The sequence below is a fragment of the Polyodon spathula genome, chromosome 26 (genome assembly GCF_017654505.1).
Source record: "Polyodon spathula isolate WHYD16114869_AA chromosome 26, ASM1765450v1, whole genome shotgun sequence".
NCBI lineage: Eukaryota > Metazoa > Chordata > Actinopteri > Acipenseriformes > Polyodontidae > Polyodon > Polyodon spathula.
Window position 1 is genome coordinate 19256128 of NC_054559.1, and position 27347 is coordinate 19283474.

The following is a 27347-nucleotide window of genomic DNA, read 5'->3' on the forward strand; positions in this document are numbered from 1 at the left end:
AGACTCCACGGCCCTTCCCTTCGCTCCATCCACCCTCTCATTCTGCGTGACGAGCTGGGCTTCCTTCACAACCTTGTGCAAGCCAAATCGGCTCTCCCCTTCAACCTGGATTACAGGTCCCCTTCACCCCCTTCAACCAGATCTCCCCTTCTGCATTATTTATCCATGCAAAAGACAACCGTCTTCATTATCTTTGGGGCTCCCCCCCCCTCCCCCTCCCCCTCCTCCTCCTCCTCTTGAATCTTCTGATTCTGCAACTTTATCTGAATTTAGAATACGATGATATTTTAAAAGCAAAGCTATAGAGGAAACGTTTCTTCTGATTCCTAATATCAAATCATTCCATGTGCTGTAATTCTGATCCACTCCGGTGGTCGAGCTGCAATGAATAGGAGTTTTCAAAGACTGAAGTAAATGCTTTGAAAACATACATAGGTGGCTCAACTTTTTTAAAAACAGCATCTTACAGCTAATAGCCAATATTTAAGTGAGGAATCACAACTACCAGTGCAAATGCATAACAACCAAAAATTTGCCTTTTCTAAGGCTGATGATGTGTTGTGCCCAGCAGTCTGCTCAATAACGTCTGTTTTTTGATTTGTTTCTCAGTTCATGGTGGTTGTTCTTGACTTTGCAAAGAAAAGTTTTAATTTCTCAAGACCATTTTGAGCTTCTGAACAGAAATGGTCCAGCTACTGTGTGTGTGCATTTTCATACTGGGAGCTTCCTGTCTTCTGCTTACACAGTATTGTGTGTGTGTGAGCGTATCTGATTTGAGTTGTTTATAATTAGTTCCCCTGTGTGTGTATTTGTTTCTTTCTTTTCCAGTATGCTTATTTCAAATCCAAAAACAACCCTTTTGAAAAGGATCGAACCTCTAATAAAGTGGCTGTGCCCAACTGTAATGTTCACACTATAAATATAGTGCCAGGGTTCCTCTCTGTTTTATTACCATCATCCCTAGCCTAATGTGCACTGTAAATGATCAGAAAGCATGTGCTGCAGTCTTCGCTACAGAGAAATAACCATCCTGTCTTTTTTTTTTTTTTTTCAATCCTGCTTTCTAGTACAGGAGCCAGTGAATCCCGCTGCTGCAATTACTTACAAAAGCAGGTGCTTCTTTTATAAATTTCATCTTCCAGATTGGTTACAGCTCAGAAAGCATTACTGAAATGCAAAATGAGGGTGCTGCTTTTCAACAAGAACAAGCTAACAAAGGTGTTAAAAAAAACACAAACAAAAAAAAAACACTTTTTTTTTTTTTTTTTTTTTTTTTTTAAATAGATCACTGCTGTATGTCACAGGCTAAGTAAACTATGACATTCGTTTAGCCTTTCAGGTTTATCAAGGGACCCAGGGCATACCAGGAGGACATGCCCTGCACCAGGACAATGCCAAAGTCAATCGGATAGACACATCCTAATAAAGTGACCAGGCATGTGTGCAACAGTGGAGTTCACTCATTTCACACTTGGGCTTGAGCTGACCTACCTGCTCCAAAAAGGAGAATCTTTCAGCTTGGGACTAAAGGAAGAGCTCCACTAGGAGGTCTGTTTGATCTCAGTGTTGGTGTTTGATTGTAACTTCCACTGTCGTTGCAGGTTGTTATGGAACCCGGACTGACCTGGTGAAAGATGGCTGGACCTGTTCTCGCTGCACGGCTTGTGCCTGGACAGTGGTGAGTGCCGTACGTTTACGAATCAGCAAGCCCAAACTGTCTCGCTTCAAATGAACACTTTTTATAATATTTACATTTTGTTAATATTTAATTTCTTGCCCGTCTGATATCCTGTTATGTGTGAATTTCTTATTGATTCTGCTTAGATCATTATTTTCCACTCTAAGTGTTCCAACCAAAATTGCCGTGGGGAAGAATATTAGCATTGCACAGGCTTCAATGCAGAATGTATCACCTCTGGGCTTCAGACCACAGCGTATTGCTTATATACTTCCCCCATCTCATTTGCCATCGGAAGGGGGTAGAGTAAACGGTAGCTAGTCTGAACTCAGGAGTCTGCCCCCCCCCCCCCCCCCCCCCCCCCCAAAAAAACAATTTTAACACGACAAACACTAATCAAATCAGAAACAGTACAGAATATTAAGATTTTGAGCCGGTGAGAAATTAGGAAACTATAAATGTCATTAAGTATGTAATTTAATCTTTTGCTGTATGGAAAGACACTGAAGGAACTAAACTGACATTGAAAAAGACATTGAATATACTAAGTTTATTTGTGTGTGTGTGTGTGTGTGTATGTATATATACACACACACACACACACACACACACACACACACACATATTAGCTGTCTGCAGTGCAAAAAGAGTTACAGTAATGTAACGATAATCACCATAAAAACTGAACTATCATTCTGTGTTAAATGATAAAACCAAATTCAAACAATGGCCTGCCTTGGTCATTAAAGCCTACACCCCAAGCGGAATCCTGAAATCACTTTTGATTTGCTTGGCGGGTGCTGTTACTCGGGTGTATTTTGAGGTACATTACAAACAACCACTACCATGAATAGAAACGTCCTGGGGAGATTATTAACGAGAGTGTTTTTAATGCTGGCACTTGAAGAATAAAGAAGCGTTTGCCGGGTTCTTAAACGAGCTACTCTACCTCGGGGTTCTATTCCTCGCTTCAGAGTGTTAATGAGCTCCATGGTCACGTGACCGAGTGACACCAAGTGAGAGGCTCAGTGCTGAAGCGGCCCATGGAGATGTGTTGGTTTTGTGATTATTGTTGCACATGGCGCCCTATATAACTGAAGCTGCAAGGCAAGACTTTGTAATGTTACCATATATCTGACTGGATCAAATTTGAGAAAATTCATTTAAATGGGTGGGACTCGTAATAGGTACAGACCCAACATTGATGTTTCAAAGTTAAGAGAACTTTTTTATTATAAAGTAAAAATTCAACATCAATTCCAGGGGCATAGAAATCTACCTGTAGTGCTGTGTGTGTTAGTGATGGGTGCTGTGTTACTGCCTTTACCTGTCTGGTATTCTCAGTCTTTCTCTGCTTCTCTAGGATTGCTGTTTGTGTAATTTAAGAGGCGGTGCGCTTCAGATGACAGTCGACAAGAGGTTGGTATTAGTTTTCTTTCTCACAGGGATTTTTGTACCAGGAGAGCACCAATTTAAAAAATACAGGCAGACACAATAGGTGCTGTTCACCAATGTGAGATGATTAAAGACTTTTAAAGAAACCAAAAGGGGTCTAGAACAGACTTTCAAGTAACTCTGCAAATAGGCAGCCCTACTGTAACTAATCCTATAGGGGCATTGCAAGAAGGGTTATTTAACTACAGCTACAGCCAGAAGTTTGCATCGCCTAGAATTTTTAGGATTGAGGCATAATTAAGAAAAAAAAGAAACTGTATGAACATAATTTTAGATCTTTTTATTTAAAATCCTTTTAATCAAAGAAACCACAAAATGATCTTGCAAAATCCTACCAGAAGCCGTAAAAGTAGTGTGCTATTTCGTGTTTGGACGTGTCACATTTTCAAATTTGTCACTTTCTTTTGTGAAGCGTATGGAGAAAACTACAAAGTATATGCAAAACGTTTGTCCTTAGATGTAGGTTACTGTCCACAGCATTGAAAAAGTGAAATCTCTTCAAAGCTTTGCAGTCGGTATGCCCTGGCTGTTCTGATTCGCCCCGGTTCCCTGTTGTAGGTGGGTCCATGTGATCTGTGCAATAGCGGTTCCAGAGGCCCGCTTTGTGAACGTGATCGAGAGGAACCCAGTGGACATCAGTGCCATCCCAGAGCAGAGGAAGAAACTGGTGAGTGTCGCCCTGGGCAACAACTACAGCCATGCACAGGCATGCATTGGTGATTTGATTTGTCTGATAGTTGCATTGGATTCCTTTTATGGAGTGGTTGTGGTGACTCATTAAACCCATGAGAGTGGTAGAAGGCTGTAGTGCTTGAGGACTGGCCAGGTTCTGCAACTCAAAACCAGGACGCCTCCATAGCTCTTTGAACTTCTGCAAACTACCCCCCCCTCCACACACAGTGCCTCCAAAACAATAGCCGATTGCCTGCTTTTTTTTTTTTTTTCTAAACCATTGTAGAAACTATTTTGGTTCCTTGGGAGCAACATGGAAGAGTATGTTGAGACATGGTTATAAATCCAGCAGCAGAGGTACTTTTGTGGACCGTCTGACGTTTGCAATCAGGTCTTGAATCAGAGAATTTAAAGATCCTTTTCTGAGTCGCACGCTTGTTCTGCCTAATGGCTTTATGCCTGGGGAGTGAGTTAACGCTTCTCCTGAACTGCTTACCAAGACAGATGGAAGAAATAGGAGTGACATCTGTTTGAGGCAGAGCTGTGTGTATACATGCTGTGTGTTTATATATATAAATAAAACAATTTTAGATCTTTTATTTAACATGTAATCAAAGTAAGTACAAAATGATCTTGCAAAAAGTCACATTTTTTCAGTTGTCAGTTTTTCACGAAGAATACGGGCCATGATTAAGAGGTGTCCAATATGCTAACGTAACCCTATTCAGCAGCTTTCATTCGACTCTATGAAGCAAAATTAGATAGAACACTGTTGTAGGGTGATGCAAAACTTTTGACCATAAATGTAGACATAAAGGTGTCTGGAAATCAAACATCACAGGCGGAATGCAAAACGATCAATCAGTCACCTGCTGTCAACTTGTAACATGTTTCCCAAGCAAGTGGCAATCATTCCCATTGTAGGCAGAGGACCCAGAATGTGTCAGAATAACGCCTCCGCTCTGCGACGCATTGTCTCCATTTCTTAAACCTTCTCCGCTCGGCTCTTCAGGGACTCTGTACTTTTGAAATGCGCTGCTTTCGGAAAAGCATTTACTGTACTGCAAAAGCCTCAGCCTGCAGCCAAACATGTGCGATACGGGTCAAAGCTGTGCATCTGTTTTAATTCTCTAGGACAAAACCTCTGGACCAACAGTGATTTTTCAAAATAAGAAGTTGAAAACATTGTTAAGCAAGTGTTTCCAACACCCAGAAGCACAATGCCTTTTACCATACACATGTTCAGAGTGAGTCCCATTGTGGTGTTCTGTACATAGTGGTGGGCAGTAGAAAGGTGCAAGTAGTCCAGTACAATATGATTCACTTCAATATGAGATTCAAAACTGACAAACTGCTTATGCAGAGAAGGAAACCACAACAGTGAACAATGCGGATTGCTGTAAAACCCTATTGTTTAAAAGGCCGTGTCTTTCTTTCTGACTTGATGGTTCAACAGCTATGCCCTTCCTCGCTGAGACCTGTCAGGACTCCTTGCTTCAAGCTGTGTATTGCTTTCAGCTGCTGCTTGAGTGGGTAGGAAGCACATCTTAACACAGCTTAAATTTGCTGTCTGGAGTCATGCAGCAGCTAATTTTCACTTGAGCACACACCAACATCTCTTATCCAACCTCCACCTTGCAGTCAGAAACCATTATTTATTTCAGACTAGTTCTTCGGAAGGCACGCCTCTTCAGGGAATTGAAAACATACTGTTGAAGACGCAACTAAATGTAGCAAAAACATTTTTTTTTTTTGTTTGTTTTTTTAAACTACCTTTCTAAATGTAACATGAAAGATTCACACTGATGTGATGCAATAGATTAGATGCATCTGAACTTAATGCTGCAAACAATTAAGGAATGTGCGAAACATTAAGCATGTGCTTGCTGGCTTTTCCAGTATGCATGATCAGGGCCAGAGCTGTGCTGGTGCCTGTGGTGGTCATGCACCATATCGAGTGGGACGGATACAGTATGATCTCCAAGATGTGAACTTGAAGGACAATTAATGAGACTGCGCAACAGAACTGTTGAATTGGAACTGAGAGCGAGAGTGGGCTTTCAGTCATTTCAACATTTCAAATTATTTGGGGAAAACTACAGTTGCACTTTGGAAAACAGACCTTGTTGACTGTCAGGTTTGTTTGCATTTACCAAAAAAAAATAGCTAATAAATCGCATGGCCACAGCTCTGTCAGTCTGTCTCTGTCTGTCTGTCCACATGTCTAGTTTAAACCATCAATCTAATCCATGTCTTTAAAATATAAATAGGATCGCCATTAGTATGCCAAGGCACAGCGGCACGGAAATAATTTCCCAAAAAAGGAAATTTGTGCCCGACCAACCAGCAAATGTTTATTAATTAAAATACAGGTTCTGCAGGATATTGAATATTTAGTTGCATTCTGCTGCTATTCATCTAACCCCCGACACCATCATTGAATTTTTTTTTTACGAACCACTTGTGAAATTCTACCTCAGTCAGGTTTTATTAAAGCTTTAGAAACGTAAAGATAAATATGCATTCCGATGTGAAACCTTTGTGCATACATATAGTACAGTGGGAACTCGTAATCACAATCCCAAACCATCTATAGGGTGCTAGGAGTGTATGATAAAATCAAAACACAGCACAGTTTTGGTGTTTGCGATGTAAAATGTGGCAGATGGACAGACCCCATCAGGACAAAACAAGGACCCTACAAAGTACAATATTTATAAAACATATATTGTTACGCTTTTTTTGAGCTTTAAAAAAAACACTGAACTCCCCTGGATACCAAACGTCTGTAAATAAATACCGAACACCTTATGTCCTCTCAGAGGTTCATCGGAGCAACTTTTCTGCCTGCGTGCACCTTTTGAAACGCGTCATTGAATATTTCTATAGATAGATTCTTTGAACAGCTGAGAAAGTCTGCAGGAAGGGGAGAGTGTGAGGAGGGCTGGCAGAACAAAACTTTTTTATTTTTATTTTAAAAAATAAATAAATAAAAATGGTGTTCCTGTCTCAGTGCATCTGCGGTTGTTTTTTTGTTTTTTTCCCCCCCGCATGCTCCTCTTTGTTGAACTCCACTGGGTTTCTGTGAGTTTTGAAAGTGCCAAGCTTTGAAATCCACCACCCTCTCCTGTTTTTTTTTGTATGTCTCGACTCAAAAGGAGAGAAATTGTATCAAGTGTATTTTGCAGTGACTGCAGCAGTGCAGAGGAGGAGATGATAAGAAGCTATCAAGTCACCTGTACGAAGTGCTCCTGCATTAACATAAAGCCTCAATAATGACCACCATTAAACCTTGAAAGGGAGCTGTAATAAATCACTCTTTCAGCACTATTTCATTTTGTGAAAAGATAACACTTTTTTTTTTAACAGGGGTGCACAATTCCAGTCTTTTGAGGTGTGGAGCTCGGAGTCGTTCAGCCTGCAGTATACCCTAGCTTAAGCATTGCAACCTCCTTCCCATCAGATAATTTTTAATTAATTTCTAAAACCTGGTCACTGTAAACCCAGAGGACCAGATTTGTGCACCTGTGCCTTACTGTAAGAAATTCTATAGTGTAAGTCTCTTGCGCAAGTCATTTTTCTAACGGGGAGATATTTTAGTTTTATAGACGTGCACTAAAGGATTGTAGTTAAGTAAAGATACCGGGTGCAGAGAGCTGTAAGTTTAGGGTAAAGCTTCCGCTGTCTTTAATACAAATTGTGGGCTTGTTACCTGCAATCGATGCTTAGCCAGGAGCCAACCTTTCAGGTTGCATAACTCACCTGCGCTGCTGATGCAAGCCGCCCATGAGTCTCTAGGAGACCCCTTTTCCATCACCCTGCATTTCCGAGTTTTGGGGTGGTATTCACCCCTCCTACCCAAAGGCAAGCTGCTAGATCGCTGAAGGAAAGCTATTTTTGCATGCGTTGCATGGCCATGCTGATTAATGGTATATTGCCAGACCATCAGCGTGTAAATTATTTATGACGTGGAATGCAGAATAATTAGGTGTCATTTCTCACTGCAGTAAATGAATTGCCTTGATCTTCAGGCTAGAGAGAGGCAATTTCTTACTCTCCTGATCTTTTGAACTCTGTATAATGTTTGTATTTATTTATTTCACTGCTTATTTAACACAAGCTTATATGCTGAATATAACAGAGTGTTAAAATAGCCAGTGAATAACTCCTTAAAGGCGCAGTCTCCTGTGTTTCCAGTTACCTGCCCTGAGTTGATCTCTTATGTTTTGTGATTTCAATTGATGAACCTTAAGGGAGAGTAAGTAACTACATATGGGTTAAAAACAGCCATGATCGTTATGATAGTTTCCATTAATCAGCTGGGGTCATTACTCCCAAAGTAATTTCACTGCCCTCCGTTCATCCTTCAGATCACATTAAAGTGTCTGTTGCAGACAAAACAGTGGCTTACCTGTTGGGCGCTTGCAGTCATTTATATAGGTCCCACGTGTACACTTGCGAATGTCACGTTTAAAAACATCAGTGGTTTCAAACATGTATTTGCTATAACACTGTTTTTAAAACTACAGAGAGCTAATGGAAATGCAAAACCGGTAAGATTTATGGAATTATTTTGTCAGATCCAATCACTGTAAAGACAAGTCTTTCAAAGGGTTGTTGGAATGAGATTGGCCACTTCTCCAGCACGCCTGGGGGCCCTGCAACATTTGAGAACCCCAGAGTGCAGCCCTAAAACACTGCCGGAGCCAGGGCTGTGCACCTGTAGACTGAGAATGAATTAAATAAGAGAACCAGAAAGAAATTGCATCTCTGCATCCCCCCCCCCCCCCCCCCCATTCAGAATATTAAATCAGGATTGCGTGGTAAATAAAATATTTCAATGTTCAGCAGTATATTGAGAGGTGTTATACATTGCCTCTTACTCTAAAATGAGGTATTGACGATTTAATAATGCATTTCAATTTTTATCGATTTTGCTGCTTGCTGTACCAAGGGGAAGCTGATGATGCAAGAGAGGGAACTAATGCAAGCCCTGTTTGGGAAGAGGCTGTGTTTGTTTAGCAGTATTCGGCTGATGTATTATCATGATGATCACAATTATCACCCAATTTAAGTAAAGACACGTTAACTGTCTTCCGTGCACTTTTGACTCCAATAGATTAGCTTTGGAAAAGCAGGACAATCCATTTTAAGAGAGACCATGTTGCAGGAGCTTGCTGTAGACGCTCATAAATAATAATAAACAATGGAAGCCATGCATGCAAGTGGTTTATAAATCTCTCTTGAATCCAAGAAATAAGGCGTTAATAAGCCACATACTTGAAAGACAAAACATGACGGTTCTATAGCCTTTCATTTGTAACTAATAAGAAATTAGCAGCCTGTACTACTATATCTTTTTTTTTAAATGGAGGAAATACCTGGTCTTTTTTTTAGATAATTAAATATTGTAAGTTTGACTCCCAGCCCCAGGCTGGTGGAAGATTTCGGTTCCCCTGGCAGAGTATTCTTCATCGTAGGTGCTTCTAACGCTTAAAGCAAGTGTGGCAGACAGACTCAAATGTCATGCATGCAGAACATATTCAAGAACAAACTTTTTCATGTAATTTTATATTCATTTAAACTTTGAGCAGTCTCTTGTTGGTAATTTTCAAGGTTTTTTGGGTACAAATTGCCCACAAACTCAAATTTTAAAAACCCTTTTTGTGGAAACAAAGTTCAGACCTAATTGTAATGATTTACCTTCTTCTAATTAACCTGCAGCACTTACTTGGTCTGTAAAGCCGCCCTGGGAAGCCTGCTATGAGCATTATATACATTTACATATATTATGCCATGGTCTGTTGCTGTTCGCATCTGACCTGTCTTTTACCGAACGTTAACCGCGCTGTGATCTGTGCCCATGCAGAAATGTGTCTACTGCCATAAAAAGACGAAGCGTGTGATTGGTGCCTGCATACAGTGTTCCTTCAAGCATTGCTCCACCTCCTTCCATGTGACCTGCGCCCATACTGCCGGGGTCCTCATGGAGCCAGACGATTGGCCCTACGTGGTGTCCATCACCTGCCACAAGCACAAGGCAACCAATCAGAACGTGAGTACTGTTGTCTGAGGGCTCTCCCACAGAGTAAGCCAGGTATTCCAGGAGTAATTGTTAATGTTGGTTGTCTTTAAGCAAAGAGGAAAGAATCCCTATAATTGATGTATGGTGCAGATATGTGATATAGACGTGTGATACATTGTATGTAGCCATCTGATTTTTAAGAGGACATTCTAATCCACATAATATGACGCTGTAAAGCCATAAATATTTGCAACCAAAAATATTTGGTGAATCACATTTTATAAAAACCTATTTTGCTCCAGAAATGTTGCCGCCCTGTTGCAATATACAAAGTATGTGGTGTTGGTGGAATCTGATATTCGTGCCAAAAATGTTTGTAGTTTTTTTAATGTGTGAGAAACCAATAATAAAAGGCTTTGAAATATTTATGGCTTTACAGTGTTTATGATACTTGACTTTATTGAACACCCTGTGTATTATCCCCACAAAACTAAACAGTAAGTAATGGGCCATTTTTAAGTTGTATTGCATATAAACAAATACCAGTCTAAATATTTTTTTATAGTGTAGCTGTAAAAAGCCATTTTTAGCGTGTGTTTTTTTTTTAAGCTGCACCATATTTACATCCATCACTATTAATGGACCCAGTTGCATCAATAATGGCAGTCCTAAAGTTTAAACATTTTAAAATCCATGAATAACACATGGAAGTTGAAGAACTGCTTTGTGGTGAAGGGGGACGGGGTGTAATTAAACAGTTAGTGAAAACCACAAGCAGATCAATCGAGAGAAAGCTTGGTAGCAACTCCTGTAAGTATGACTTCATTTACTGTGTACATCCTGCTCTGGCTTGCCTGAAACACACAGCAACACTGCTTTCCTCATTGGTGCCACTGTGTCTTAAACGAGCCACCCTTCCTCACGCTGCAGCTGAGCCAGGCCCCGAAGGAGGTCTCGTTAGGGCAGACTGTCATTGGCAAGAACCGAAATGGCTTGTACTACACGTGCCGGGTGATTGGGACAGCCACGCAGACCACCTACGAGGTCAACTTTGAGGACGGCTCCTACATCGACAACCTGCACCCTGAAAACGTCCTCGTGAGTTTCTTCTGCTCTTGCCATTTTTCAATCGAGGGATAATGGAATTGATGCGCCGCGTTATGATGGAATAATGGAACACAACCTTAGTGAGCAAAGGAAAGGTGTTGCTGGGCTGTCATTTTCAAGATTTCCAGTTATATGTTTAATATATATATATATATATATATATATATAATATACTGGAACATGAGTCCTTAGAGTAAATGTTAACTTATCTTCCCACGGAAGCAGAATATTTAAATGTTAGTTTGATTTCATTTCTCTTTGGTGCTAATGCAGTTGCTGTAATTTTACATATGCTACCGGGAACAGGTGTTGAACACCTGCTATACATCTGAATTTGCTAAATTGGGGTTTAATGCAAATCTACCTTAATTATTTACAGAAACAGATAGTTAACATGTTCTGTGATTGCAGGACATTCGACAGCCTGCAAGCACCTGTGTCATTTTCTACTAAAGCAATGCTGAGCCTGTTGTGATGTATTAATCAATACAAGGCAAACCTAAATTGAATATTTAGCTCCTGCAGGCATTCTAGCTTTCAAAACCATTAAGATAATTTCGAAGCAATTAAGATTACTTCTGTAATTTAGCTAAGCAAGTGACAAGCAAGCAAGGAAGGAAGGAATCCTGCCAGAAACACCATGGATAAGTCTAAACAAGAATATCTTGCCAGTACTGCTCCTGCTGTTCTCCATGGCTCAGGGCTTGAAACCGCACCCATTGCTACTGTAGGTTTCAGGACTTCCATTGCTGGGGTATTTTATTGAAATGACCAGGTTCCAGGAGTTTGAAGAGTCTGGTCCCCTGTGAGTTTTAAGCTGCGAGGGCCTCTTGACTGAGTCGATCTCTGTGCTCTGCATCCATCCAGAGTCGAGACTGCCTCCAGTACGGACCCCCGGCTGAGGGAGAGGTCATTCAAATCCAGTGGACCGATGGCAGTGTCTTCAGTGCCAGGTTCATCACTGCCCACTTCAGCAACGTCTGTCAGGTAGGTACAAGATTCCTTGACGAGCTGTTTATATAAAAAAAAAAAAAAAAAAAAAAACTAAAAAAACTTGTTCTGTTACAACAATAGAAAGCTCTGGCAAAACTCTTAAGAGCCGAACCCATCTGTCTAAAAGCAAAATGACCACGTGTGTTTCATCTCTGTGGTTGTGAGTGTGACCCGCTAGTGGGTCTCGATGGAAACAGCTGGCTTCTCTGTTCTGAGGGAAAGAAAAGAAGTTTGTTTATTTTAACTAACGACTTTGGTGTTTTCCTCTCCGGCTATTAATGTTATATTTTGGGAGCAGGAATTTTTTGGTATCTCCCCAGAGCCCAGTGGGAATGAGGAAGATTGTGTACTTGCTGATATTGACAAATACCTGCAGTGCCTTGTTTCCACAAACAGACCCAATGCTGGTATACCTTGATCTCTAAACCTGAAATTAGTTTCTAGCACATCTAAACATTTTAATAAAAGCTTTTCTGTAGTCTCGAGGGCTTTACAAACAAGAGAAACATGCTCACGATTTTAAAAAGGTCAAATCACTCAAGCACATCTTGCTCTGAAAGCTTACACTATTACAGACTGAAAATATGCCATCTGGAGCCTTGAGCTGCACAGGGTTTGTGTCGCAGTACAAAAACATCACACCTAAATACAAAAGTTTAGCATCACCCTGAATGTTAGGCTTGAGGTCTAATAACTACAAAATGATATTGCAAAAGTCTAGAAGCCATAATAGTAAAAGTATTTCATGTTCAATTTCCAAATGTCACATTTTTCATGAAGTATATGGAAAACTACAAAGCAGTATGCAGTTCAATATGCTAACATAACATTATTCATCAGGTTTCATTCGACTTGCTTTACTGTATTATTACTTATCTAGGGGTGTGTTCTGTACTTGGTGATTTGTGTAAACAATTTAGTAACAACACCTGTACAGTTGACTCCTCTCCATGAAGTAAATCGGGCATCTCCTTCAATACCGCAACAGCTGTGCAAGTCAGATCGTGGACCTGGCTTGGTAGCTGCTTTTGAGTCACTGTGTGACTCTCTCTCCTGTTTTCAGGTGGAGTTTGAAGACGGATCTCAGCTGACAGTGAAGCGCAGTGATATTCACACTGTCGATGAGGAGCTGCCGAAGAAGGTTAAATCCCGGCTGGTAAGTAGGGTTCTGTTTTTATTGCAAGCGAGAATTGCCCTTGGGCGTTATTAAACAGGTAGGTTATGATAAACAGCAGGCTAACGCCAGAGTCAAGGTTTATTTTTTTAAATGACTCTGCTTCTTAAACCCCTTCTACACTGCAGCCGTGTGCTTTAACCATTGAGCTCTTTCTCAAGGAATCCTGCTTCTTGCTTTAACACAGAGTGATGCTTCATGTTCTTTTCTGTGGTACTGAGAGAATATCTAAAGGGTACCAGTGGGGTGGCCGCATGCTCATTTCTATCTAAATGAAGATAAGTGTGGTATCCCACTGGCAACCATTAGATATCCTTTATTTATTCCACGGCCCATTTGAGGGCTTTTCAATGCATTCCCTTTAGCTGGGCTTTCGCACTGGAGCCCAGAGTACCGAGAATAGCTACCAATCCCTCCCAAGCCTTTCCTGTTGCTTTGCATCTGCAAAGTAGCTAACTTTTTTTTTCACTTTTGCAGCTTTTTATTTTTTCGAGACTTTATTTTCACTATGAATCAGGGTACGCCCATTTGTCCTGGTCCTTAGAAAGTTAGTTGGTGTCTCAGGCGGGATCCTAATTCCTGCTGCACAGGAAGTAAATTGGGGGACAGGAAACCAATCATTTTGGAACCTGTATTTGTGATGGCTTCATCAGAGGGAAAATATCTAATTTAAAGTTTATTTTTTCTCCCTTTTTTGTAAATGGTTTATTACACAAAAATAACTGTTTTGTTTGAAAGCTTATCGCACAATTAATTGCTTGAGATGGTGTAATAAACTACATCTGCATTAGCAATCCCAGGCATTAAGGGTTTAACCTGACATGAGTCTACAACGCTGTCAGACTAATCCTTATTAATAAATAGCCATTCTGTGTTAATAAAATATTAAAAAGCCCAAGCTTAACCTTTCACCCACATCTCTGCTGGTAAGAAAGCTTTTATAGGCTGTGCTGTTTTTTGTCATTTTCAAAATCTAATTAAAAGTAATCCCAAGTGGGGAGAAGCACTGGAACATTTTGTTAAATAACACTAATTAAATATTTGTGACTACCAGACTTACTTTGTGGATTTACTGATGTGCACAGAACCGATGCAATAGTACTAGCTGTTGTGTGCATGGCAGTTTGCACGCTCTTAGAGACCTGTTGCTTCTGAGGTAGAGTAGGTCAACGATGGTCCCCCACATTGCTGGAGTCAGTAGTCGTGATGTCAAAATGTCATTTTGTTCAATTGCAATTTTTGCATTCACTGGTACCAGAGAGGAAGAGAAAGGATCAGGGATCTGGCATCAGCGTGTGGAGAAGACCATAGCTTCATGATTACATGCAGTCCTGGGGGCTCTTTATGAATTTGTCAGGATACACTGTGGACTCTAGGAAGAATAACCCTACTAGATTATATTCTGGAGTTGGTAGTGGCACAGCTATTGCTATTGATTGCAGCTGCCTATTTTTTAATACAGGCAATGGCTGGTTTTGATTTGCAGGAACAGACCGGACTATCGTAAAGGTAATATTTGGTAGTAGTTGAGTGAAAAATCCTATCTTGGGAACGACACTAATCTGTTTCGTCGATTTGTATACAATGCTGTGATGCAGTGTTATTCAACATCCCATAACTATTAAACGCAATATTGCTAAACTGGTAAATCTTCATTGAAGACATTGAGAAAGACTTCAAGTTGAAATGTTTTCTCATGACTTATTCACACATGGTATAGCGTGTTGAATAACATTTAGGAATATTAAAAGAAACCTAATAACTACTAATGCCTTTCAAAAGCATTTGTCATTACTTATTCTTGGGGCGGTATTTCTGTATGCTGTTCAGCTACGGATGTGCGAGTTCTATGTGAGTGTATTACCAACACACTAGTGTCTGTGGATGTCTGCTCTCTCAGTAATATCTTGGAGCCCTCTGATAGAGGGGAGAGGCCGACAAGTTAGCCCAATTCAGTAGCTTGCTCCAGCAAATGAATAGGCCTGCCCAGCATCCGCCGCGCTCTGCTCGTTTTGGATTCCTTTGTTCAGGCTCGCTTCAGGGCTGGGTTAGCCAAGCAGACAGGCTTCTATCTAAACACAAATGAAGGTCATGAATCATACAAACAACGTCTGATAAATAGGAGGCTTGGATCTGCAAGCCTGGGAGTCAGCTGTGCAGGGGAAAGGGGTTTCATGATGGGATTGATGAGCTGTGCCTTCGGAACCTTGTGTAGAATCAGCTACCCCTGCCTAATCTGAAGAGGAGTTGTGTTTGTTTTTTTTTTTTTTTTTTTAATCTTTTTGAGAATATTTGTCTCCTGATCCCTGTGTTCAGTGGGGCTTATTATGGAGTGTTTGAAACTTGAGGCAGCCAAATCGAACCCGTTCATTCCTCTGACCAGCTAATTAAATTGTGCTAAAACTTGATATGGGCATTCCTTCGCACACATTATTGATTCTTAGGATCCAGGTCACGCATTGATTTTGGCAGGTAATCAAATATTCCAGCTACACAGAAGAACGCCCCAGCTGAAATGCTTGTCTTTTTTACTTGGTTTCTAATAGGTTTGCCATCAGAATTGAGCGTTTACAAAGTTATGGATGATTCACACAAAGAAATATAAGCTTAACTATCACTTTGGTTTGTTTAGAATTATTTCAAAACAGTCACTATGCTATGTGTGAAAATACATAGGGATGGAAATCGTACTCCCATTTGATAGCAGTTTGATCCACTTCTGGTTTTACTAGGAATATAATAAAAAACAACTGAGCTTGTTGCCAATAGACTGGGGCTACTCAAAACCTGGGAATGGAGAAACTGCTATGCAATAGGAGTCTTCTTTCTATCCCTGCTGCAGGTGTATTTTTTACCTTGCCTGACTGGGAATCGCCACTACAAACATGTTAAAATTAATGGCTGCCAGACTCTTAATTTAGTTGGTTTGTTTCTCTCACAGTCTCTGACGACCGGAGCCCTTCGGGAAGCTGTTTTCTCTGGGGACGAGGTGCAGGCAGCCAAGCGACCCCGTGTCCCCAGCCCCGCCCCCAGCCCTGCCCCCAGTCCCAGCCCCGCCCCAGCGGAGGACTACTCAAACTATGTGACTTTCATGGAGTCACTGCTTCAAGCACAATACCAACAGCAGAATCAACAGGGGAGCAGCCACTGCATGTTTTAAACACCAAGGAGAGACTTGGCACTCAAGCGATTTCTCTTCTCTGCGGAATGGAAACCGGAGCAGCCCTTTCCAACCCGGCGCACTGCACGGAAACTTCCCATCCAATCGAGAAGAGACGGTTGGCATTTGCGTTTTTCCTGGACAGGCGGGGGAAAAATAGTTTTGCATCCTTGCACGTTGTACAGAACTGTCAAATTCAAGGGAGGGAGAGAGAGAGCAAGTCACATTACCTCCGTTTCAGCTACATGAAAGACGAGCTTGGATGTAACGATAGCTACCACTAGCTATTCTTTTTTCTTTTTCAAACTCAGTAACTCTTCTTTCTCACACACACACACACACAGTTGTACAGCTTTAAAATTAATTCAAGTGCAGATGCAGATTTTTTACTGTTTATGTAAAATCACAAACAGTATAAAAAAAAAAAAAAAGATTTATGATGCTACTCAATGAGGGAGTACATTTTTTTTTTGGTTTATGTATATCCCCGACCCTAATTTGTGGTAAAGTAATAGTCTTTTTTTTTTTATGTGCTCTTAAATTATTTTTTTGTTTTCCCTGCAGTTAGGAATCATTTGAATATAAATATATTTTTGGTAGAGTGCTGACCCTTTTGAAAGAGACGTTCTTTTGTTGGCATGGATTTCGTACTGTCATGCAAATATTTAAGAAGAACAATTTTCTATTTATTGTTGAGCCATTTTCACAAGAAGTGCTAAATACCCACAGGACGACAAACTACTGATGCAGAAAATAACCGTCATGTCTTATCTAAATATGAATACCTTTTGTGAAGTAGGGTCAAGAAACAAGTGCTTTTTTTTGGTAATTTAAAACAAAACCCAAAAGTCAGTTGAAACCTTGAATAAACCAATTTTTTATTTTTATTTTTATTTTTTTAAAGCAATGATTTCCTTTTGGTTTCCTGTTGTATCTCCTGGCTGAGCCCCCTTCACCCCTCCATCCGGCAGCACTCAAGGCTATAACCAGCCTGCTCGATCCCATGGCTGATTTTGAATTTAATTGGCTCTGGGACTTTCAGGTTGCATCCAGTAGAGACTGTACTAGAGCCTCACTGTGCCCTCCCTGCAGCAGGCCTTCCGTTTTAGCAGAATTTTGTATTTAATAGGCACTGCTGGGCTTGAAAGCTGTAGCAGGAAGGTCACCACGTAAGACCAGTGACTGGCTTTACCAAGCTAGCGGTGGAGAAACAAGCAGCTTGGATGGTGCTATAGCAACTCCGAACAGCCTTACAGAAGAGACAGACCCGAAGGCAGAGAGGGTTCGGATTTGTATGTGATATAATTTCAGACATTTGCTTTTATATTTTAGGACTTGATGAAACATTTGCTGTTTATCTGCTGGATTTGAAAGCTACAGCTTGTCCACGTGCACAGAGTGGTTCAGACGTTGCTTGACTTAACCGGTTCATTGAATGCTGGGGGGAAAAAATGACAAGCAATGACATTTGAGCAAGTTCTGCTGTAACTGGTTTTGTTTTCATTTTGTAAATAGCATTAATTAAATTACATTTAAATATTGTTTTTCCTTTTTTTTTTTTTTTTTTTTTTAACCTCTCTCCTGACTTTTTTTTTTTTTAAAGGACCCTGCAGCATCAGGGAATGAATAAAACCTAATCTTAGAGCCTCAGACCTACAGCAAGTTGTCAAAAGTTACTGAAAACACATGTATGAACTGACTAGTCAACCAAACACACCAACTGCAACCAGTTTGGCTTCAATTGCAAAAGAGACAGTGCTGTGACTTCAATTCTTACTAGAGAACATGATTAATTCAATGCAAGTAATACATGTTTTTGTTGCAAAAAAATAACTCTTACATAACATGTATACAAAAACACTTTCCTGTTCCATTAATTGAATGACAAAAGTGCACCACAATGTTTTAGGATGCAAAACGAATTAGAGAGCAAGGTAATTACTAAAAAATACCGCTCCTGCCAACAACAGTGTCGCTACTGATCATCAGATTAATCAGCCTGCCACTGGTATAGTTCAGTTATTCAGGTGTGGAAAATTAAAGAAAAGGGGGAAAAAAAAAAAAAAAAACAATTCTAACATTTACACCTTGTATGCATCACAGTTAACTGAATAAACAATATCGACCCCCCCGGGGTCTGCTATCACTACTAGTACATTGATTAACACAGCAAGAACATTCTGCATTGATTTGTGCAAGCTACCCAGGTGTTCCTCTGTGTTACTTTTCAAGAAGAAGAACTGCTCCCCCCCCATGATTTGTTACCAGCAAACCTACCCGGGGGAGTAGGATCTAAGCTACAAGTGCCGCTACATTTACAGAGCATTGAGTTGAGCCACCAGATAGAGAGAGTTCATTAGGAGCAGCCCCGGACCCTGACTAATTTCCACATTAAAAGTGAAATAACCAGCGTGACGAGTCGCTGGTTATCCACCTGATGCTTCATCTCCCTGGTCATCCACTTTACTTAAAGTCGCAGTGCCTCAAACCTGCTCACTTTCGCAATAAAATACAGCACCTCGCTGCCTCCATTACACACAGGCTCCCAAAACAATCAGGCATCATCAACCTTAATATTGGATCTCCGTTTCTTTCAGGATGTTGTTAAGCAACTGTGGAACGAATTGAGATAATTTTGGTGTGTAGTGCAAACAGCCAATGGGGTGAAGCCATCTGATTTAACGGAGAGCACCCTAATCTGCACAATGTAGGATATTTCCTATAACGCTTCTGGGACACCCTTATTTGAAATACAAATAAAACATTAAAACAGTAGCTCAGGTAAGGCAAAGTTACAACAAAAGCAGTGGATGGTGCACTACAGCAAGAGCTTAAAAGATTCAATCTAGAGAAGTACACAGGGCTTCCCTCGCTGTGGCTTCAGTGTGGAACAGATCCTGTCCCAGTTCTACGCCTCTCTCTGGTAGTAGTGGGACAAATATTAGAATATCCCAACAAGTGCTTCTTGGAATGTAGGCAAAAATGACCGTTCTATTCATTAATGCAGCAGAATTTATAAATGACCAACTGTGCTGTTAATGGTTACCTGCAAATATTGAACATTGTTGTTTGTCTTTTTTGGTTATTTTTAAATATAATGATGCTGGTGCTAAATGGTACAGCGGCATACAACAAGAATTCAATACCAGCTGCAGGTTTGTGGCGCTTGGCTTGCAGACTAAATGTATTGGTGTCTATGATTAGATAAATCACATTAAGAATTATGAAGTGCAGTGTCACCACAAATCTATTTACTACCAATGCATGATGACTCTGAGGAATTATTATTACTTAAAAAATAACACTTGTACATGGACTTACACACAATTACATCATCATGCATGGCTACAATGTACTTAATGTGTATGTGTAAGTACATATAAGTGTGTCAGAAAAGGGTTAGGGTTATATCATGCACAAATATTTACACATTAGCTAATTATAACTATGCATAATAACATTGTAATTGTAGAAGTACACATGTATTTATTAACTACTATGTAAGTACACAGTGATCGGCTGCTTTCCAGAAAAAAAAGTGTAATAATTCAAACATATTTTCATTTACATGCAAGAGATGACTGGGTTGCAATTAACCATTGCTAAACAATTTAAAAAGAACAAACAATACATTTTCAAAAACCATGAAAACGCAGTGGCATTTAAAATACCGATAGAGAAACACGCTCTGCTTTTAAACAGCAAGATAACAATAGTTTCCACTTAATCCAATTTATTCTGTTTAATGCGCTCCAGGAGCCGCTATGTCTAATCTGCACAAGCACTGTGTACAATTTCTCCTGCTGTTAAAATGAGCCCCTTAATCAGGACGAGGAACAGAGCAGCACAGCCAACACACGCTTCTGCGATTAACTTCTGCATCAAGAAGCTTCACAATGAACATCTGTGAAACTAGTCATGAATAATCCTGCCATTCACCTGGGGTCAATGTGTAAAACTAGAGTTTCTTTTTTTTTTTTTTTTTTTTTTCCCTTTTTGCAACAATGGCAAACGTTTAAACTGTCCAAACTAAGCAAGCAAGAAACCTGTTGGAATGTGTTGCAGTGAGCCTGATCAACCTTACAGTCTCTGCCCTATTCAGTATTTGTTCAGGCGTTTGTAGCAGTAGGAGATGTCACAGGATTTGACTGTGGTTCCTTTGACATGCACACACAGACTCATGGGTAAAGTGTTCTGCAAACAAGGGTACAAACAGCAAAAGGAAGACTTTAAATCTGTGATGTAAAACTGCAAAATACACTATGTTATTATTATTATTATTATTATTATTAATAATAATAATAATAATAATAATAATAATATTAAACAGCAGTTGATATTTGCAAGGTCTCTCACCCTCCGATACCCATAACAAAAGAAAACAACTAACCACCCCAGGTCTTATACTGCACATGGTTGGCTCCTTTGCATAGCAGACCCTCGAGATTTGATTTCTTAATAAAGTTTTTGAACCTAATATCCAAGCAACGGCGAGAAAATTCACAAAGCCTTTTGCAACAGCGCACCAAGTCGAGTTCAGTCGTGCTCCTTTCACAGAGAGATTACACAACATACTGCAACCCGGCATTTGCTTGTGCCCCGCACCACAGACTAATAGCCTGACAGTTTCTGTGGGACGAAGCGTCCCACGCCCTGTGATTGTAAAGTGGACCATGTTAATACACTGTTTACGGCCCCAGCAAGGGGTTAGAGCGCTCAGCTGCCCGTTAGGATTGCACATTGGAAATAAAGCCGATCCTAATGAAACGTTGTGATAATTGTAGTACCAGGGTGTATCTGACATTTCGAATGAAATAATAAATTCATCTTTTAATTACACTTTGCAAAGATGGCTGGGTTTTTTCCTCCATAGAATTTCTTACCCTGATAAGTATCTGCTGTTGCAGTGAATACAGGCTTAATTAGTGGTCTCGGCTCACATCAAACAAAATTGCACTTATTTTGCAGAGAGGGGTCAGTCGGTACCTTTGGAGGAAACTTTTAGCCCCCGACAGCGCCTGGCGACCCAGCAAGACTGGCTTGTAGTGTGTGTGTGTGTGTGTGTGTGTGTGTGTGTGTGTGTGAGAGAAGAGAGAGAGAGAGAGAGTGTGTGAGAGAAGTGTGTGTGTGTGTGTGTGTGTGTGTGAGTGAGAGAGAGAGAGAGAGAGAGAGAGAGAGAGAGAGATTTTACATTTGAAAAAATGCATGCTCCAGCCAAGCTGGCAGCACTAAGGAAATAAATGTGGTTGTCACTCCACAGGGATATTAAAATCGTGTGATAAAAATGTTTCTGCTTGAAAAATAGCTATAACGATGGTATTATAATAAAACACACGTTTTTTTTTTTAAAAAAAATAATAATAATAAACTGATTTCTAACAGTTTTTCTCTGCTGTTTCAGATTCATGTGAACTTGGGCAGGTGACCCTATACCTATGCTTGACGCAGTAATTCACACCCTTTAGATTAACGATTATATTATAACGAGCCCACTCTATAGCAACATCATGAGGCCTGTTAATTGTGATGGAGGCTGCATGGGGATTAAGGTTATAATTTTCAATGTATTCTTCTGCTTCTGAGGACAATCACAGCAAATGAAAAATAATGAGTAATATCTGCACCCAAAAACTGCAGGGGTTAACTGTAATGAAGGCATTGAAAGCAAAGGGAAAAAAAAATCAGATTGAAGACTAATTTATAGGGAAGTGTACAGCTTTCTCTGGACTGTCAATAAAGGAAAAACAAACAGTTCCACCATTAAAACTCTTAATTACACCATTAGTCTTCTGGAATGTTCTTGTCTTCCAAGTTTAGGGCTGCATCTTTTATCACTTATCTCCATAACAACGGCGGTGCGCTTTCAGAACAGAATGAGTCTCCATCACTCACTCGGTTTTTCTGCTCTGGTGATAAGCCTTAAAATATCACTCACACAAAACATTGCAGTGTGAGTTTAAAAAAAAAAAAAAAAAAAAAAAAAAATTTTTGTATGTAGGTATATATCTTTTTAAAGAGTAGCTTCACATGTCATGAAGATAACCATTCCCATTCAAAGCAGCTGTTCATTCGAACATTCTGTTGCAAAGACAAGTTCTACCTCTGGCCACATGGCTCATAATTGCCAATTAAAGACGTCACATGGCTTTATTTAAATTCATGTTAGCAGGGACTTCTGCAGACTGCAATGTTTTTTCATTGGATTGCAGTAAAGTTCACTTCTACTGCACAATGCTTACTTCTCTCAGTGATGAATATAAAACATACAAGGACACATTAATGCAGTGCAGTTAACCCTTTAAGGTACAAGGGACATAGCCACAATTAAAAAATATTCTAACTTTCTTATTTTTGCAATGAGGTTGCACGAAACAGGGCTTAAAATATACCGACAGGTTGGATCTGACCATCCAAAATGGTCAGTTTGCTCCTGCTACATTAACGGTTTAAAATGTAGTAAACCATCAATAGTAATCCATTCAACTCCATGAACCCATTTGTGATCAGTTCATATGCACACGTGTGGAACACAAATACAATTGAATGAAAGATTTACTTCATATTGACTAATATTGCAATTACATGTCCTACATGTCCTACTATGGAAGTGCATTGAAATCAAGCAAGACAGAGATGTTGTTTAGCTCATCAGAAAACAGGGCAGTGTTTTGCTACGACACTGACAGGTAGTCATCGGTCTCAGAGGAACTGGAGACATGTCACTTTAGCAGCAAGGTCACGTGATCTCCGAGCGCAGGGAGGGTGTATACATGACAGCCACTCCACTGCCTGGCAGTAACTCAGCACTAACAGGCCTATGCATTGGAGCCGTAAGGCTCCCCGGATTGAGATGTGAGGATTAGCAATGCCTTCATCTCAATGCTGTCAAACCAGAATCAAGCCAGGAGATTGAGGGGAGGCAAATGTTTCGCTGCAAGCTCCCTGCAGACCACGAGTGCAAAGAATGGAAATCTCTCAAAGTCTCGACCTTCGCCAACAGATCTGGAATTGTATGTTTTCGATTTTGGCTCTCGACGTTCCCGGGAGGATTGACCGTGCGAGAAATGAAAATGAGAAATGTGCCTCAAAAAAACGCAGGAATTAGAGAGAAGCCAAAGGGTTTCGGTCTCTTTGACTGGCGTCTTGAATCGCGCAGAGCACAGAGTGAGAGGGTCTACTCAACGTTCAACCCACCAGTTCTCCAATGGAAAGAGTTTTTAAAAGGCGTCACCTACAGAATGGACTGTTTCGAAGGTGTTTATTGTAGCCTGCATTAGCCTGGTCGTTTTCGTAGGTTTGCATCATTAGAATTCAAGGTGCCTGGAGTCGACTGACCTTGGAATAATTTGTTTCCCACTTTAGCTTAAAGATCTATTTATAAAATATCTACAATTGTATGTTATCAATGGACTTTTATTAACAAGGAATACTGGTATATTACAATAACATTTTAAATGACACATTTCTAGTTCAAAGCTTCATTGCAGGTCAGTGTTAATGTCTCACACAGTAGTCATTAATTGATTGGGTAACACTTTACACTAAGTATCTCTAATTGCAGTGTATTTTCATTACATAGCAAATACATTCCAAAGTACTGTAAAACCAAAACAAGAGAGCTCATATGTACATTGCACTCCAGCTACAACCAATTACATAAAAGCACATTTAAAAAAGCATGGTTTCCAATTTAAGACTTAAGAAAAAAAGTTCTGCGTTTTGTGGAACGAATATAAGCACAGCTATTGATGATAAAGCATTCCCAGCCCTTCTCTGCATGATCCCGTTGCTGCCTGTATCCCCCTCAGAAGTGACAGCAAAGCTCTCAGAGGGCTGGTCTCAAGCGAGGTGCAGAGAACCAGCCGCAATTATTCAGCAACCGAGGTCCCGTCTACTCTGCAAAAGGTGGTTCATGTCTCATCCCTTCTCCCGAGCAAAAGTAATAAACTGTCAAGAGATGGTGGCAGCAACATAATCAGGGAAGCAACGGGTCACTAAACGCTCAGCAAATTGCATTTCGCCGTCTTCTAATGTATGCAAACAAGAGGCAAAGAGTCACTTAATTACCGGGAGCGGATTTGCATATTCCCCGGGTCTGACACTTCAAGGTTACGCGGTAGTGCTGCTCTCAGACCGACCTGATTTTAAAGGACGTTGCCAAAACGCTGTCATGCATCTTTTCTTGTTTGAATACGCAAACAGAAGAAGTCGCAGCTCTTTTTATAATTGATCATTTTTACATTATATCCACAGCTGCTTGTGGGAATCCATAGAGACCTACAAAAAGCAGCCACACTGCCTCCCAGTCCCTCAGCTATAACAACTATGCCACACTGCCTCTTAGCTCTAATCACTAGGCCATACTACCTCCCAGTGTCTCAGCTCTAACCACTATGCCACATTGCCTCTCAGTCCCTCAGTTATAAGCACCAGCAGAAGAAAAGACTCGTGCCTGAAGCTGGAAACAAGCCATCCACCCAGAAGATCAAGCTCCCTAAAGTTCCTGCTGGGGACGACGCTTGTGAATTATTCACCAGCTCATTTCAAAGTGCCTGTATCCATGCAGTCTCAAGTGTCACAAAAATTTGCACATGAAAATGAGCTTTCTGCTCTTTTCTATTTGTTCTGTTCCAGGAGGATAAGAACTTGCAGTCCGCAGGGGGGGCTACGTGAAATTCTCTAAGTTAGAACCAACAAGATGAACACCCAGTTAATACGCACTCTGCGGTACAGACCGTTCTTCTGCAGCTGCACATTGAGGTATCACTTTAACCCTCTCTCCCTTAGGGGCTACAGAAGAACTGACGATTCATATAAAACAGCCCAAAGTCACGTTCATTTAGCAGGTCAGAGCTAAAATCAACGGGCCGGGATGGTGCCATGATTCGGAAGAAGCCGCAACCCACAATTCCAGGACGCTTGGTTCATTCCAGTGTCCAATATTATTCCTTTTGTTCCCCACGCCAGTATTGTAAGTGGCATGTTCAGATTTTTATCTTATTTAAGATACATTCAATGTTACATTTTCCATACACTCTCCAATCCTCTTTTCAACAGCAGATGAAAGGCGGTAGTATCTTGAAATATATTCTGTTTTTACCAAAGAGGAGACGTGTTGTCTCGTCATCTGCAAAGAATGCTCTTTCTTTTTCTGTCCTGTCTGTCTATTGTTTTTTTTAAAAAAGAACAGCACTTTTCTGTAGAATTCAGTATTTCAGCCTATAGAAATATCATAGAGGTCTGTGAAATCTTCAGTTATAGAACTGTAGGAGTTAGTCACATATATTGGAAAAGTTTAAGAATCGGTTATACGCAATCAGGATTCAATGCATCTGTTTTTATTAACCTTTAAGACAGTTAATAAAAAGCTATTGCAGCACATGTAACTACACCATTTATAACAAACTAAGTATGAAAACAGACCCAGTTTTTTTTTTTTTTTTTAGTATTGCTACATATTCTACTAATGAATGTTTTATAGTTATGGATAATATTTTAATAAACATATTCCCATCTAGTAATCCTCAAATATACAGACATTTTAGAAACTGTGACCCAGTTTTGTCCCCCCCCCCCCCCCCCCCCCCCCCTCACATTCAGAATTTTTATGCAATTCTATAATTTCCTTGTGGCCAATGAGAACAAATTGTGTTTAAAGGAAATAAAAAATCTGTTTCAACAGCTGTCTGAAGACAAGCATAATAAAATATATTAAATGAGGTCATTATTATTCTTTAATTAGCAGCTAATAACAACTAGCAGCTAATAACCATAACCATTCAAAAGATGAAAATGACAGGAAAAAAAAATTCATATTTTTGCTGTCTGGTCGTTTTAATAAAGCAGAAACGTTGTGCAGCTGTTCATTTTGCATGGAGCACGACACCCTTTTTTTCTGGGTTCGTTTTTGTAGTTTTAATAGAAACTGAATTAAAAAAGAAAAAAAGGTAGAAAAGTGAAACTCTTTCTTTTTTTTAATTATACACTGCAGCGCCTTCACAATGCTCCAGCGACGCCGTGGAAATGAATCAGTTTAAATAAAATTAATTTGAATCAGGATGTAAAGATATTAAAAAAATGCACAACCCTCAGGGTCAACTTGACATGAAAAAGAAATTAAAACAAGCAAAACATTTCTACTGGATGTAATGAGGAGAAGTTAGAAATCCAATTAACTTGTGCCTGGAAACGTGGCTCTCCTCTCCACCTGTTTGCTGGCCTCCTTGGCAGTTCTCAATTTTACAGCAGTTTGATCCATTCCGGGTTATACTCGGAGTGCAGCTAGCCATGGTGTATAAAACTCTGCTGCTGCCCAATCCATTTTTAAATCAAGTTCTGTCCTTGCATTGGTGCAGCAGTGATAACACTCAACATCCTGCAGACAAAGGCTTTAACTTTTAGCTGCTGGGGTCAATGAGGTGAAACGATGATCACTACCCAAGACCCCTGCTGGACAATAAACACATTGCACTTGCATCTAGTTTCAGCCAACTGCTTGGCACTCAATGCATTACACCTGCATGCTGCATCAGTCCTTGCCATGTTTTATTCGTTTTGCTCACTGTCCGAATCTGATGATTTCTAAACTGCCCCCCATAACTGGTGCACACACATAGAGGATCCTCAATCACATACTTATCGGACAGTACCTGAAAGGTCACAGGTATTTTTATAAAACCAATGTATCCTCTTACAGCCCGAACGCAAGACGGAACGTCAGTAGCAAGCTAGTGTGCTAAAAGTGGATGAAGACTGGTGCAAAACCAAGGTAGTTCACCACGCGTGTGTCAGATAGACGGACACAACCAGCAGACGAGTCTTGCTTAATGTTTCGTCTTCCTGGTAAACAATGTTTTACACTGTGGGGATCTGACAACACCCTCTTTGTGCAGATGCCTCACCTCGTACTGTATTTCACCTTCTTTAGAGAGCTCTTTGACTTGCTGTGTTGCATGAAACAGGGCTATGATAAGCATGCTATCTGTATTTTTCTCAATTACACATTTTCCTTGACTAGTACTTCACTGAAAATCAATTGAGCAGAAACTCACAATCCATGTAAGGTATTACCTGACGCTTTAGA

At 40.3% G+C, this 27347-nt stretch overlaps 1 protein-coding gene across 4 annotated transcripts in view; it reads left to right on the forward strand.

The window, feature by feature from the left end:
* LOC121300710 (lysine-specific demethylase 4B-like) overlaps positions 1-17412 on the forward strand; it is a 74941-nt gene extending 57529 nt beyond the window's left edge. For all 4 annotated transcript variants that reach the window (XM_041229431.1, XM_041229428.1, XM_041229430.1 and 1 more), the window contains 8 exons: positions 1602-1678; positions 3042-3097; positions 3692-3800; positions 9675-9860; positions 10761-10928; positions 11805-11924; positions 12994-13086; positions 16046-17412. In XM_041229431.1, coding sequence (XP_041085365.1) covers positions 1602-1678; positions 3042-3097; positions 3692-3800; positions 9675-9860; positions 10761-10928; positions 11805-11924; positions 12994-13086; positions 16046-16264 — 1028 coding nt within the window. In that variant the 3' untranslated portion in view covers positions 16265-17412. The remainder of the gene's footprint in view (positions 1-1601; positions 1679-3041; positions 3098-3691; positions 3801-9674; positions 9861-10760; positions 10929-11804; positions 11925-12993; positions 13087-16045) is intronic.
* Positions 17413-27347: the final 9935 nt, after the last annotated feature.